Genomic DNA, 16403 nt, shown 5'->3' on the forward strand with positions numbered 1-16403 from the left:
AAGTATTTACTATTTCTATCACACTATATATTAGTTTGATAGTTTAAAATATACCCAAATACGAAGGACTTAGGTGGAATGAGATTCTGAATTTTCCATGGTTTCAATTTAACAATGTTAGAGAAGCAAAGTTGAAATTTTTTAACCAATCTCGTTGTTATGGTGCCTAAAGTTTTCAAAACTAAATATTTTCCATATGAGGGCTTTCTAGGAGCGCATATGGGACCTAATCCAAGTTATGTATGGCGGAACATATGGTCTTCTCAACTTTTGTTGAAGAAAGATTACTTGTAAAAAATTGGCGATGGCTCTTTGTTTCGAATTTATAATACTTCATGGCTTATAAATGATCAAATTCCATGTATCAATTCCTCAACTATTGTTTCTCATGACTCTTATTTTGTGAGCTCAGTTATTGATGTTGATTCAAAGTGTTGGGATGAAACTCTCATTTGTGCAAATTTACAAATACCACTTGTTAATCTTGATAGGTATGATAAATAGACTTACCACACATGTGTTGATGAGTTGATTAATCGAGATTGATGAAAAGTGTAAGATGAGTCAAATAAATTTTGGGTTTTACCTATCCCTCCTAAGGTTAAGCATCTTACGTGGAGACTTGGGTGAGATGCTTATCGAATTGTCAATGTTTGTCAAGTAAAGGAATTGACTATCGATATAATTGTGTTGTATGTCAAACTTTTACTAAATAAATAAAACTGCGTTTTTTTCTTCTTGTATGTGCTGAAAGTGTAGCTTGTTGGAGGAAATTGAATTTGTACTTGAAAGCTAACAACCTTGAAGGAGCATGCTGATAGCTTCAGTGACGTGTTCAAGTGATTATGGAACAGATAGTTCAGATAAGCCTATATAAACTGATACATTAATTATTCAACGAATTCTTGAAGATGAAGTGTCTCTTATAGAAAGGATCAAGGGAGTATTTGAGACAAATTGCAAGATTGTTGTGAATGATCTACACATCAACCAACCAAATATAACAAATTATGGTCCTCTTATTAAGTATTGTAGAATTTTACTCTCAAATGATAACGACTACTAATAGTTGTTTTCATTACGCGTCAAACAAATAATAACAGCCATGCTTTAGGAAGGGCATAATACGATGGTTGGGGACAATGTTTTTTATTTGTTATAATTGATCCTTATAATTAGGGGTGAAAAGAGCATGGTTATAAAATAATTTTATAAGTACAAAATTCCTATAAACATTACCACATCTTTGCAAAATAATCTCGAGTTCAATCTCCAGCCTCCGCATATATAATGCAATGTCCTATTAAACGAGTGTGTATATCCTACCATCTAGTTATCCTAACAATTTTTATTTTTATTTTTATAAAATCCTAACAATTTTTTATTTATTTATATTATATAAAACATAATATAAAGTGGGAGGGAATATTTATATTTATTTATTGAATTGCGAAAATGACATTTAAATTTATTTATTATATATAAGCCGTTCTTTATTTTCCATGGCTACAAAAATCAAACCATTCAGCAAAAGCCACCACTCACCGGTGACGCAACAACTCGTAACGGTAGCGCTTTTCTCTTCTCTCTCTCCCTCTCAGAGTTTACCTCTCAACAACACCAACAAAATCTCTTCCTTCAATTCAATTCAGATTTTCGATTCCTTCATTTCACAATCAAAATTATCGCTGGATCGATAATCTCTTATTTGGCTTTTTCCGATTCTTGTAATTTTCCCCCAATTTCATTTGACTTTTTTTGTATTCACGTGTTTCCTCTTCCGATTCACGCGCTTTTCAATACAAATTCACTGTTACATAGCTTGATTTTCCTTTCCTTCAATTCAACAATCAATCATCATGACTCAGGTTCTTTTCTCATTTCATTTCTTTCATTTTGTATTTTATTTGCTTCTAATTCTCATATTATGATTATGATTACGACGATAATTATGGTTATTATGATGATAATGATTATGATGATAGTTATGGTTAGGATTATGGTTATGATTATGATTATAATCATGATGTTGTTGATTTTGTTAGGCTGTGGAAGTATTGAATCGATATGGAACGGATCTGGTTGGAGAAGGGAGGGCTTCGGATTCAGAGTGTTTAGCTGGTTTTGAATGTTTTCTGAATATTGTGAGAGCATTAGGAATGGGATCTTGTATATCAGAGGGTGGTTCTGGTTCGCCGCCTTTGCTAACTTATTCGCAGGAATTGAATGTCGATGGTGGGAAGAGGAGGAGATTAAGGGGTTCCTCTACAATGGATTATAAGGTTCCTGGGAGAATGTTCTTAAATGGGTCAAGTGATATTGCTTCTATGTATTGTAAGCAAGGTAAAAAAGGGATTAACCAAGATGCTATGCTTGTTTGGGAGGTATGTTTCGGCATCTTTTAGCATATATTAAATGGATTAAATGGATGTTTTTTATAATAAAGTGTAAAAGTTTATGTATTTTTATAGTTTATCAAAGTTGACTAGATGTATCATGTGCTTGTTACAAATTTTTGGAAGTAACCAACTAATGATTCGGGTCTATGAACAGTTTTGGATAACTTAAACAATTATGGAAAAGAAATATTGAATGAATCGTCAATTAGTATAACAGTTTTACGTATAAGTCGAAATTAACTTTTGTATTGTATCTTTTATTGTTGTAGAAGTTATCTCATTTAACTTGTCTGTGAATATGTATAAACTTGTTTTATACTGAAAATCCAAATTGGGGGTTATTTATGGTTTATAATTCTATTGTGACTTTATTGTTTTTCGTTTTTCTGCTTAGATAGAGTATTAATGGAGTTTTGTATTTTTTTTGGAATGGAAAAACTCGGTTGTTTTTGGTTTTGGAATTGACGGCTTTTCACTTCCGGAATGATTTATAAGCAAAAATACTCCATCTATCTTGGAATGAAATATAAGCTAAAGTTAAAACATTTTAGCCTAATTAACCTACTATCTCCAAAATACCCCTCATTTCATTTAGCTTTTGTTCCCAAGGATAATTTGAGTAATACGAATACTTTGTTTACATGAAATTATGATCAATTATCATTCTTAACATGCACAATTTACTCTACTTTTGCTTATAAATCATCTTAGAGGGAGTATGTTATTACCTGTGTCTGATCGTTACCTCTGTTGATTTTGCTTCCCAACACACTCTTTCTCAATCTTCTTAAGCTTTAGGTAGTTAGGTCTTTTTCATCTCACCAATTCTGTATTCAGTATAAGCAACAACATACCCTCTTTTATTTTTCCAATACCAATAGACACGGTCTCGTCGTTTCGTACCTACCATAGTTTTATCTCACTAGCTGTACAATACAATAGTTTATCCATTATTTAGATGGTTTACTCATAGTTTGGTTCATGTAATAGATGTTAATTAGTTGCTTAAAACTACAACCATTTTTTGTATTGCAGAACTTTTGTTCAAAGGAAGACACAGTTTTTTGTGGTGTTTTTGATGGTCATGGACCTTATGGCCATAGGGTTGCAAAGAAAGTTAGGGATTCTTTCCCTTTAAAGCTTAGTGCACAATGGGATTTACATCGTAAGAATAAAGATGGATTCAATGAACAAAATGGTGCTGCCACAAGTTATAATTCTGAAGAGCAAATTAGACTGGTTGACGAGAACGATGATCATGAGTTTGATGAAACATATACTATCTCGGCACTAAGAGAATCCTATTTGAAGGCTAGCAAGATTATGGACAAAGAACTGAAACTGCATCGTGATATTGATTGCTTTTGCAGTGGGACTACAGCAGTTACCTTGATCAAGCAGGTAAGCAAAATAAACAACAACATAAATACAGAATGTTCTCTATATAATTTCCTTAGTTGTTTTACAGTATGTTTCTACTCCTTATGTTCTTTTAGGGGCCGGATCTCGTTGTCGGTAATGTGGGGGATTCAAGAGCTGTGCTGGGAACCCGAGATAGTGACAATTCTCTTATTGCTGTTCAGTTGACCATTGACCTTAAGCCTAATCTTCCAAGTAAATATCTCCCTCTCTCTCTCTCTCTCTCTCTCTCTCTCTCTCACACACACACACACACACACACACTCACACATCCCATCCCCTTCTGAGTTTGTGTGTGTGTGTGGTGTTCCTTAATGAACTTGATGAAGTAAATTTAAGAACTCCATCTACCTATGTTATTACACCCAAATCAACACATCGAACACTTTTGTCATATGCAAGATAATTAATAATAGCCAAGCAATATTCTGTGTAACTTTATTTTTCAATAATACTAACTTACATTTTATAATTTTTGTTCGTGCTTGTCCATGTTAGAAAAAAAAGGACTTGAGACTTATCATTTATGGGATTCTACAAGGTATTAAATATTTGTGTTGGAGCAATGGATTGGGTTAAAAAAATTTCTAAGCCTCTGCTCAATAACTATTAAAAGACATTTATGTTTAATGATGTAGTGATTAACTTTTGTCAGGACTTTTAATTTGAAACTTGAAAGTTTAAGCTTTTGCTACACATCATTTTAATCAAAGCTGTAACTTGGAATTTGTTTCCATACTTCAATCTGATTGACATATATATGTTTGTGATGTATCATTTGCACTTCATTTCACACAGAGGAAGAAGAGAGGATTAAGCTTCGTAAAGGAAGGGTTTTTTCCTTGAAGAATGAACCGGACGTGGCTAGAGTTTGGCTGCCTAACTCTGATTTCCCAGGTCTGGCTATGGCACGGGCTTTTGGAGATTTTTGCCTGAAGGACGTTGGATTGATTTCTGTTCCAGATGTTTCATATCGCCGCCTTACAGAGAAGGATGAATTTGTTGTGTTAGCAACAGATGGGGTAAGGCACATAATATCATATCTGTAGCTAATTCTAGAATGCACTTGACTCTAAATGGTATTCATACTGCTGCTTGGATTACCTTCTAGTAAGTTGAGATAACTAAACTTGGTTCGAAGTTGAATTCATTTAAATTCACCCCTCACTGTTTAAGCAAACCACTTATCATTTAAAACGTATTAATTAAATTTATGAATGACAAATGTAGGTCAAATCATTGCTTTAAATGCTGGAGCTATTTGTTCTGAAATATTTGTGAATTGTTTTAAACTCTTCATATTTCTTACGTGCAGATTTGGGATGTTTTATCAAATGAAGAAGTTGTGGAGATTGTGGCAGCTGCACCACGGTCTATTGCTGCTCGAGTACTGGTAGAGTCAGCTGTTCGTGCTTGGAGGGCAAAATTTCCTTTCTGTAAGGTTGATGATTGTGCTGCTGTGTGCCTCTTCCTTAATTCAAATACAGAGTTGAAGGCAGAACATACCAAAGACGAGTTGATGCCAGATGCATCAAAGAATCCAGTTGATCAATCATCTCTACCTAGTGAGAATGGAATTGGAGTGGAAGCCGAAAAACAGCCTTAATAGCATAGCTTTTGTGCCATATCTCTTCCCAAACCTTTTTTTATTTAGAAGTTTGGGAAATTGTGCTATAGCAGTCAAAGAGTGTCAATGTTTTGGGTTTTTTTTTGGACAGTTCTTCTGCCAATATTCTTTCCATTGTTTATCTTTCATTTCCTTGGACAGTATTTGATTTGATGGGCGGGGTCGGAGGAGTTCGATATATGTTTTGCATCCGGAGGAAAAGGGGTACCGGGCCTATTTTTTGTGCTAGAGGTCATTTTCCTTCTCTCTGTATGTATAGGTTGATTTGGAGTTTTTGTAAAATCCAAATCTCTAGATACATTATATAGTTTGTCCGGTAATTATCTCAACTGTCGTCATTTTTATTTTTTGGGTACAAAACAGTCGTAATTTTTATTTGTATCATTTTGTAGTTACATTTTTCCAATTTAGACAGAGTAAGCTAGAACTTACAAAAATTGGAGTTATTGGTTATGGATTTTTCAGTCAGGTTTTTTTGTTGACCTTCTCCATTTTATGCTGATCTCAAATAATTGTGAAATATTATGAATATGATGATAATATTGTGCAAATTGAAAATTCTTTTTTCTTGTGATTTTTTTAAGGAAAGTTTTTGAAGTAGATAGTGACTTGTTTCTGTTTGATTGACTGAAGGTAGGGATGAAAATTTGACTCATACCCAGAGGGTACCCGCAAAAATTATCCACAACAGGTAGGGTAAAAATTCGCATTTTGAGTACGGGCACGAGTATGGGTAATTACCCGCAAAAATGAACGGGTATGGGTGTGGGTACGGGTACCTTAGTACCCATCCCGTCCCATACCCGCATAATATATATTTATTTATTTTATTTATATTATTATATTATAATATATGTAAATCAATTTAAAACAATACAACTCTACTAAACTATTACATATTTTTAATAAAAATGTTTATTTATAACATAATATAAAAATAATGTGAATATTTAACATAAATATGAACTTTAACATAAGGTTAGTAATAATTTTGTTTATAATTTTCATTAGTCAATATTAAAATCTTTGAAATTTTTTTAATTCTATTAAAATTATATGATATTTTATAATTGATCAATTTATTTTTAGTAAAAATGCGGGTAACGGGTACAAGTACATAGGGTATGGAGGCGGGGGCAAAAGTTGTTACCCACGCGGGTATGGAGATGGGTAAGGGTATTTTTTCAATTCGCGGATATGGGGATGGGTACCATAGTACCTTGCCCATTGTCATCCCTAACCGAAGGTTGCCTTTGAAGTAGATGGAGTAGGTTATTTACATTAAAACTCTATAGTAGATGATTAACAAACTAAAAAAAATTGCAATTTTATTTTTAATGCAAAATAGTTATGTTTTGCAAGTTGATAGTAATTCTAAAGTGGAGTATATATGTAATAATAGTTGAAAAGTCAGCAATGCACTTACCAGCATACTCTTTTATTATGGTGGTGAATACTATAGGACTCCAGAGTTTAGTTGTATACTAGTATTCTATAGATGAAATTCAATGTAATATCATATTTTATATTTTTTGTTTTACTAGAATATCATACTTTATATTAAAATAGATTTAAATTTAGAATGAATTTTGCTTATGGGGTACCAGTATCCAACCAAATTTTAAGGGTATCAAAGAATTTACCTTAATTAAACTCATTTGAATTTTAACAAGTTGGTAATGGATACTCGTGATTTTTACATGAGTAAAGTGTAATCTCTCATACCTGATAAATTTAGATGGAAAGAGTATGAATGAGAGATCCATTGAAGATAAACAAAAGCAAAACAACTAGTATTGAAATAGTGTATTACAAGTGAGTTAACCCATCTCGATGAGTTGTAGCTAATAGCTGTATGTATTATTCCAGTTAAATTATTAGTTACACATTCGACATAGAAACCCATGCTAATCAAAGTCTAATGACATATACAATTTAAAGGTAAGCTATTTCAATATATATACATTCACCATGGAAGAAAAATATTATCCATGGCGAAGGGTCCCAATCTGGCTTTCCTTGAAAGCACAATTATAAAATCATTCATGGAGTTACTGCAGTGTTGATTTCTCCCAGAGCACTTTTATGTCATTTCTATTTTCAATTATTTTAATCATAATTTTGGCTTTGGTTCTATACACTAGGTATTCCATGTCAACAAATCAACATGAGTAGTAGTACAAGTAGAAATAAGATTGTGAACAAGTTGGTATTTTGAGTGCTAGAGAAAGAAATAGTGTGAGAACCAACTAAATGAACTGTTCCGGTCTTTTCATCCCTCACTTTAATACTTGATGAACCTGAGAGATACAATATAGAAATGATTAGTAAATGAATAGTTGTATAAGATGAAATAATGCAAGTAATTTAAAATTGGTGTTTTGATTCTTAATTTCGCGCGGTTATAAATGTTAGTCTATCGTGAACAATCTGTAAATAGACTTGCTTGATGGCCTGATACATCACCAATAAAATTTGAGAAAAATTAATTAAAATGTAGATAAAATAAAGAAATATTAATTGACACTCACAATTGTACTCCGTCCATCCAATAACCTGATTTTCAAGGTCATAAAAGACAAGTTTATTTGAAAGCACCAAATCTGCAGCAAATAAAAATATAGGTGATTCAGCAGTGTAAGGTGGACTCCTCCAACAAAAAAGAATACAATCATATTTAATATTTATAATCAATTTTGATCTCAAACTCGATGTATAAAAAGGTTCATATAAAAGATTAATGAATTTTCATTGCATTCAAAAACTTTACTAGACAATGAAAGTTGGAAGTGTTACGTAGTAGTAAATCACATTATTGGGATATTGACAAAGATTTCAAGAGAATACCTCCCAACAAGGTCATATTCTTACTATCTCCAGATTGTGTCCCACTATTTTGCCAACCAATACACCATAAACCTTTCTGCAGAGATGGCACATCAGTAGTTAATTTGAATATACAGATTATGAACGTTAAATCTGCTGACATACAAAATCAATGATTGGGAAGTATGAAATGGAGGCTGTGCATGCTTTCACATGGAAAGAACAGGAGATAAGATTCATGTCATTGGAATTTGAACCGTTGGTGAAGCAATTAATTTCACTGATTTGTTTCGAAGCTCATCATAAATGAAACTTCAAAAACAAAGTATGATTTGCATATATAGAGAGAGCACAAAAGAAATACTCATCTATGCTCTAATAATACTAGCCACCACAAGAATGAGAGGAAATTCAAATAAGACGTGACCATATCATTTTGTGAATGTTCACATTGCCACAAATATGGATGCTCATTTTAAAGAAACACAAGATCTGTCATTTTAAAACCATTCACCCAGTCTTTCAAACAGTTAGGAAATTCAGAAAGAGTACACATTTCATATGTCATCATATAATATAAACTGCCAGTATAAAACCGAAATCAGTATTTGTAGAAAATTGTAGTTGGAGTGCAATCTCAAACAGAAAGCTTCTGCCAAACTTAAGAAAGAGATAACATCCATGACTCATTAGCATAGCAATATATAATGACAGAAAACACTACTGATAGGTCCCAAAACAAATATGTTAAGGGATTTTCCAAATACTTACATCGAGGAATAAATAATCATGTGGATAAACCTTTAAGGAGAGTCCATTTTGAAAATAAAAGGTGACATTTGGAAATCCATCATCAACACTGCAGCATAAATCAAATAGCTGTCACACATCTGAATGGAGCTAATACTGACATAAAAAACATAGATTATGCAAAGGGGAAAGTCCAGTTATCTAAGCACTACATACTCGATACAAAAGTTAGTAAACTAACCCAACCGCCAAATAATGTAATTTCAGAAACGTCGTGAAAGGTGTTAATCACATCAACAAGAAACCATCACCAGACGGTGTATTATTTATAAATTATGAGAACCATGAGACAAAAGTTATTTGTAGAAAATTATGTTGTTTACACCTTTAGAAAAGAATAGATCATATACTGCATTTTTGTTACAATAATAGTTAATAGCTCTGTGCCAGAGACAAAGGCTTTTTACCTAATTAATGTCCCCTTTGTTTAAGCTTCTTATCACACAAAATTAAAAAGGAAATAATTTATGATACTCATAATGTTTTCAAAATAGAAAAAAGAAAACATAAAATGTTCAGTTTTCTTTCAAGCTATTAAGAGCAGTTTCTGAAAGGGAGCTCTGAAAGAAAGCTATATAACAAAAGCATGTTTTCTCATAGACAAATGCACCCTATATCAGTGTCATTCCTTTATACTTGAATCGGAGTTGTTATCAAGGAACAGCATAAGATGTACCAGATTACGATGTATGATCACATTATCCGTATGATTTAGTTAAGCAAACTCAGCTGACTCATTAGTCAAACAGGACTAGGAGTTAGTATGGTCGTCAGCTCAGCCTAACTGAATCTGTTAGAACTTAGCAGAATTATAGTTAGTTAAACAATCATGGAAGGTTCTGGAATCGGTACTTTAGAGAACCTATTATGTTACCCATATTGCATAAACATGCCAATGTACTTGAAATTTGCCGATGACATCACAAGCACAAATTTCATACTAAACATTGAATACTTTGTCCTACAGTGACAAGAGTGAATGTACAATGTAAACTACAAAAACAGTGAAAACATATAAGCTTGAAAAACCAACAGTGATTGAACTCTATACACACGCGTGCGCAAAATATGCATGCATACATATTTCTTTACAGACATCTGTTTCAAGAAAGAAAGATTATGGTAAAGCCCTAGGATAGTACAAGATTTAGTGAATACACATGATGCATCATACCTTCCAGAATATTGAAAGCATGTATACTCATCATTGGTTTGAACTTTTAGGTCAGGTTGCTGAGAAATTATCTAACAAAAAAAAGAAAATCAAACAACTTTGCATACAATTGTTACATAATTTTACAAATCATTGCTCACTTGTATACCTTATAGACTAATGGCTGATAGATCCCATCAGGTAGATAGGCCAAGGTTGTACCGCTGTCAATTATTGTCCCTTTCCTCTCTCTTTGCTCATCAAATGCATCTGTCGAGAGATTAAGGAAAGTATGGCCAACTTGAACTGCCGTCATGTTGACACTGTAATGTGGCCTAAAACACATTTTCAAATGTTAGATATCTAAACATATGGATTTTTGTAAACAACATCTAAAATAGATAAGACACTCCAAGTACCAAGGTAAACATAGGAGCTTAAGCAAATTGGCCAACATCCAGCAAATAAGAATCAAAGGAATAAACATTTGACAAAGATATCTTGTTTTTAGTTCAGAACAAAAGATGAAAAAAGTAATTGTTTTTTTATGGCTGAAGAACACAACTATTAAAGACTGCTGAAGCATTGAGTCTGCAATAGGAAACACTATTTCCCGTTTCAGCTTAACATGAGAAACATTTCACAATAGGAATCATCAATTACACTTTGACTTGCAACCCCTTTAGTTTCAAAGAATCTTTTAAACCAAAATTAATGCTACATAGCAATGGCAGCTTGACATAAATTACCCATGCGACAATATGATTAACATGAGATCCAGCAAGTCAATGACAGGCTGGGTAGGAAATCAAGCATGACACGACAAATGAAATCACATAAAAATAATAATAGAAACATAAAATGCATGATTTAGTGATTACAGCACATTACAATGTAGCTCTATCGCAAAATGTAATTCATGGGGAGGATTGTATTAGTTATAGAAATATATATATTGATATATGTAGGCATGTAGCCACTATAAACTGTCGGGACTAATTCTTTTCTAATAATCTGCTTTCTTTAAGCTTTAACCTTATTTTAAATTGTGTTCACAGACAGACATCAAGCTTCAGAGAGCTCCGCCTTGGACAGATGAATTAATTTTATAAAGCATAGTTTGGGGTTGACTTTCTGTAAGACTTGACATAATAATCTATATACCATCAATAATGATAATCTACAACCCAAATGAGAATTAGAACCTATACATGTGTGCCTCTAAATAATTTAAAATACATATACTATTCTGGCATAGTACACAGATCATTAAAATATTTGCACAGCATATACAATGTGAATGTTCCAAGAAAGACATGACAAGAAAACTTAAAAGATGTTATCCCCAAAAATTTAATTAATGATACTATGAGAATAAATAATTTCATTTTGAAGAGTAGTAAACAAATGGCATACTGGTCAGGTAATAATGAAGTCGTGTTCACTTTAGGGCTTACAACATGCCCAATTGCAAATATACCACCTCCATTTACTCCATTTAAGCAGTGAGCAAACATTTTTTTCACTTTGCCAGAAGATGAAAGTTGTGAAATCATCGAATAATTAGCTTTTCCAAATCCAAGAATTCCATCAAGTGCTTCTTCGTTTGAAGAACTTAGATCTCCAGATTGCCTAGCACCACACCTGCAAAACAGCAGAACTCATTCTAAATTGGCCAGATAAGAACGAAAGAATGTATTTCAATACACAAATTTAAATTATATTATACAAGAAGAAACACTAGGAAAACATTAAAACATGAGTCATGAGTGCCTCCAGAATCACATAAGTCGTTGGAAATGTACTTCTTGGAGTGCGCCCCAAATAAGGCATTTTATTCACTATCTCAGTACACACTAAATGATTTCATTAGAGCATTCTTAATAAAAATGAAATATTTAGCAATGAAGGAAGCTGTTAGCATTTAGAATACCACGGTAAAACAAAGGAAACTAATCCAGTTTGGAAAACAACATAAGGAGAAATGGGAGAATCAGAGATATGTAGATATCAATATCAATGTCAACATTCTAATTCTCAATCTTATTCAACTGGAACATTACCCGTATCTCCGATGGAAGTTAAGTCTTTTCTCGGTTGTGCCTATATTCATTTTGGTGAGAACTTGGACCCAAATTTATGATTATAAACAAAACAAAAAGGCCTATTTGACAATTTCAAAAAGCTATACATGTACTCATCTACAATCACATAGTTGATGCAACTAAAGCAATTGGATAGATTACTGTAAACAAAGTTGACATGCATGTGTGTAGATTTATGTCAGTAAATGTTTGTGGTCATGTGAAGTGATGTCCACTAACTGTAACAGATCAAAGAAAGACATATCCATAAACGCATAATAACATGCATTATTGTTAGAAACTTAGAATAAAACTCACCCAAATACAACACTTCCATTAGCTGATGCAGTTTTAAGGTCACCAGCCACTTGATCAAATAATACAATATCTTTTACAAAGTAACCTGCGGTGGAGCTCCCATCAGCATATATCTCCAGATATGGACAGGATTCATTAGTATTACGATTGCATCCATCCAGAAGACCCCCATTTATCTCTTTGCATAACTCTTGGTCACACGGAACTAATTTACCAGAGGAGGATTCCTTTATGTTGTAGAGCGTAAGATCCACCTTTGATATCCCAAAAGAAAAAGAAAAAATAAATATGAATAAGAACATTAGTGTTGAGGTTGTAAAAGATTCAGCCATACAAGAAATTATTGGCTAGGCCCAGTCTACCATAGGCACTCAAATCGTTATTTGACATGTGCAAGGTTGTGAGGAACATAAAACAACTAACCTATCATCAAAGATATTATTTTACTGTGACACCACTAATTTAATATGATGAAATTCTATATATCTTTCGCTTTTTCAACCATTTAGTATATGAATGCGTTCAGCTCTAATTTCTCATCTCTCAAAACACTTAGTAGTTAGTAGCATTAATTAATTAAGATATATTCGCAAAACAATGATAAATGTATCTACTAATTTGAAATGTGACTTATTCAATAGTGTCCGCTATACACTTCGCTCTTAAGCACAATGTGTTGAGTAGAGTGGCTGTAGGACAACAAGTGTAGGAATTTTAACACACACTCTCATACATAGACGGAACATCTAGAGTGTGATCAGAATGTCCGGTAACTGTAACCTGGTTTCTATCATTAATTAGAAAATAAAGAATGAATATTAGAAGTAATTACATCATTAAGAATGAATATTTGAAGTACATTGTAACAATCATGAGTTTTTAAAGTAATGACGATTGATTTTATCACTTTAGAGGAGCCAAATTGCTCCGAAAAACAACATTATTTGGCATCCTCGTCTTTATAGGCAACATAAAAGAATGGATAAAATATCCAGAGAAATTTGTTTTAACGGAAGAGGGTAAATCTCTTACGGTGTAAAGAACTAAATCAAGTCCGTGTAAAAATAAAGAAATTTGGACCATAATTTTAGACCTCGCATCTTAATTATTTTTGTACGGGAACCAAGCCGTCCACAAAACACTTAGGGAGAAAAGGAGATAGATGCATAACAAATTAGGTCTAGCAGTAAAGAGAGTGAGCATGAATGCATGATGATGAATATTGGGTTAGAGATAGTGATTCTATTTAAGGAATAACTTTGTTTATTTTAAATGCTTTGATGAGTTATCTTAATTCTTTGAGGCTAAGACCTTTTGTCTCTTTGCATTGGGTTTGAATATGAGTAACAATAATCTTTGATTAATAATTATCAATGTCTATAATTTTGTATTCACAAGCCCTAGCTCAACCAATAAAAGCTGATATTGTTAGGTTGAACACCATTACCAAGGTTCAAACTCGGGACCTGGAAGTTGTGTGTGGGTTTTAGCTATGAAGCTCGGACACTCCTCGGATCAGGCGTGTCCTAGTGTCGGACACGAGTAGGTGCCGGACACCGACACGACACCAACACTTATAATTACATTGAATTGTGTCATTTTCTCAAATTATTATCGGTGTCAATGTGTCAGTGTTGTGTTTGTGCTTCATAGAGTTTTAGTAGTAGTTGTTGTCACTTCGTCTAAAACCAAAAAATATAAAAAGAATTATAAAAAACATAGAAAAGAGGAAATGAGAAAGAGAAGGAGAATGCATACACCAAGGTTACTTCTAGTAGGACATTCTTTGCATTGAATACAATTAACCCACATCATATCAGTTCCAGTATCAACTTGTAAATAATAATCCTTAGAAGGAGTTCCAATTCCAATTTTAGCATAATAAAGCCTACAATTATAATCACAAACACAATTTCACAATCAATCATAAAAAAATAAATATATAAAATTAAAAAAACAAAACGGTTAGAAAGTTAGTTAGATAGTTAGTTACCCGACGGAATCAGGACGACCGGTTCCGCCTAAAGGAAGGTCGACACCGGTGAGAAGTGAAATTTGACGGCGGTAATCATGAGCTTTAAGAACGGAAAGAGAACGCGGTTGATCGGCGGCGAATTTGTACTTAACGTTGAAAACGCCGTGGTTGGCGGTAACAGTAGAAATCAAGAGAAGAAGAGTAAAGAAGAGTGAGATTGTTGTTGTTGTTGTGTTAACATTCATCGTCGTCGTCGTCGCCGTCGTTGTTGTTGAGTTGAGTTGTGGAGTTATGAGTTGTGAGGAGTAAAAGGAAGAAGAAGAAGAAGAAGAGAGTGAGTGTGTTTGTTTGTGAAATTGAAATTTCCGCTTAACGCTTAAGGCATTGTTGTTGGTGGAAGTGAGTTGGGTCCACTAATTGGGTTCCAAATAATCCGATTCGTAGTGACAGTCACTTTCACGATTCCAATTCTGGACATATATTTTTTGACAGATGATTAAAAATTGCAAAAATTATTTTTCAGATTCTCTAAATTATTTTATTCTATGTTAACAAAAATAAATTATTTTATCTTATAAACGTGGATTGAGTGAGTCTAGTAAAATAGGATTAATTCTTGTTGTTTAGTTAACTAATATTTGACCAACACTGAATTGGTCTAAGTGGTAAAGATTTTGATCTCCTTAAGTATAGGAGTTCGATTTCTGATTCATGCGTATTGAGAAAATTTGGTTGAGAGGGGAGAACTCGCCTCGTGTGCCTCACAAGTTTCATGACGGAGATTAGTCATCGTTTACGGCGGTGAAAACTTCATACCAATATTATGGTAACCAAAAAAAATTGAAGAAAAGAAAACCAACTATCATTATTATTTTGTTAAGTAGTTTAATGATTAAAAATTATACTATCCGTTAATAAGTGAAGTCTTCAAGATTTGAATAGTGAGATCAATGATTTTTCACGCTCCATTCTAAAATAAGTGTCGAGTTAGCAAGGTTATAGTGCATCATTAGACGGGGCTTAATTTTGGTCATGTATCAAGTTTATTTTTTTTTTGAAAGGTAACAAATTTATTCAAAGAACAAGATTACACTTGGAAATATCAGTTTGGAGATTTTCCAGGATACACAAGGGAAAGTTATTAAACCAAGTTTTATTGGCCTCAATAGTTATTGATAAAGAGTAAAGATATTTGATGATGAAGTGTAAAGATTTTTTGTGAACTAGTCAAGCCTGTGTTTAACTCAGCTTAACATCTCTGACAAATTTAAGTTACATATTTTTGAAAAATAATAATAAATTATGCAATTTATTTTTGAACTTAACATCCCAAAAACTTTGTTATGACAATTAAGAGAAATATTTCAATCATCATGTTTGGATAACATGCTAATCAATCTCGCTTTGATAGGCTTAATATGTTAGATAACTAAAAGTCATTTCCATCAAGAATCGAACTTTGATTCTCTCGAACGATCGATTCATCTTAGGATGACTCATTAACCATTTGAACTCAATATCTTAGTTAATCTTTATTGTTTTGTTAAAGTCTACAAGTATCAACCGATAACGAAAGCAAGAAAAGAGAAAATAAAAAGAAAGGGAATCCAAAAGAAATAGAGAAAAGATATTTATTTTTCTTTGGATATGAAGTCTCTTTCGAAGCTTTAGACAAAGATGCTATTGAGATATTGAGCCCTTATGGTATATCGTACACATTCAGACGATTGGTTGAGCGTATAAAGCAACTTCAAAGTTTAACTTATTAGTTAGGAGGAGATCTATCCCCGGT

General features: G+C 32.9%; 2 protein-coding genes across 2 annotated transcripts; one reads left to right on the top strand and one right to left on the bottom strand.

Moving 5' to 3' along the window:
- Positions 1 to 1457: 1457 nt before the first annotated feature.
- Positions 1458 to 5927, top strand: LOC123888400 (probable protein phosphatase 2C 33). Its single transcript, XM_045937454.1, has 6 exons — positions 1458 to 1868; positions 2046 to 2384; positions 3435 to 3800; positions 3896 to 4013; positions 4617 to 4840; positions 5134 to 5927. Exons 1-6 carry the CDS (start codon positions 1860 to 1862, stop codon positions 5422 to 5424), a joined length of 1347 nt encoding a protein of 448 aa, XP_045793410.1. The 5' UTR covers positions 1458 to 1859; the 3' UTR covers positions 5425 to 5927.
- A 1283-nt stretch (positions 5928 to 7210) lies between these two features.
- On the bottom strand, positions 7211 to 15087 carry LOC123888399 (aspartic proteinase 36). Its single transcript, XM_045937453.1, has 10 exons — positions 14630 to 15087; positions 14395 to 14524; positions 12637 to 12890; positions 11651 to 11878; positions 10404 to 10569; positions 10256 to 10326; positions 9043 to 9130; positions 8293 to 8368; positions 7977 to 8048; positions 7211 to 7745 (listed from the first exon to the last, which is right to left on the bottom strand). Exons 1-10 carry the CDS (start codon positions 14854 to 14856, stop codon positions 7600 to 7602), a joined length of 1458 nt encoding a protein of 485 aa, XP_045793409.1. The 5' UTR covers positions 14857 to 15087; the 3' UTR covers positions 7211 to 7599.
- Between the last annotated feature and the right edge of the window lie 1316 nt (positions 15088 to 16403).

The sequence above is a fragment of the Trifolium pratense genome, linkage group LG6, assembly GCF_020283565.1.
Source record: "Trifolium pratense cultivar HEN17-A07 linkage group LG6, ARS_RC_1.1, whole genome shotgun sequence".
Lineage (NCBI taxonomy): Eukaryota > Viridiplantae > Streptophyta > Magnoliopsida > Fabales > Fabaceae > Trifolium > Trifolium pratense.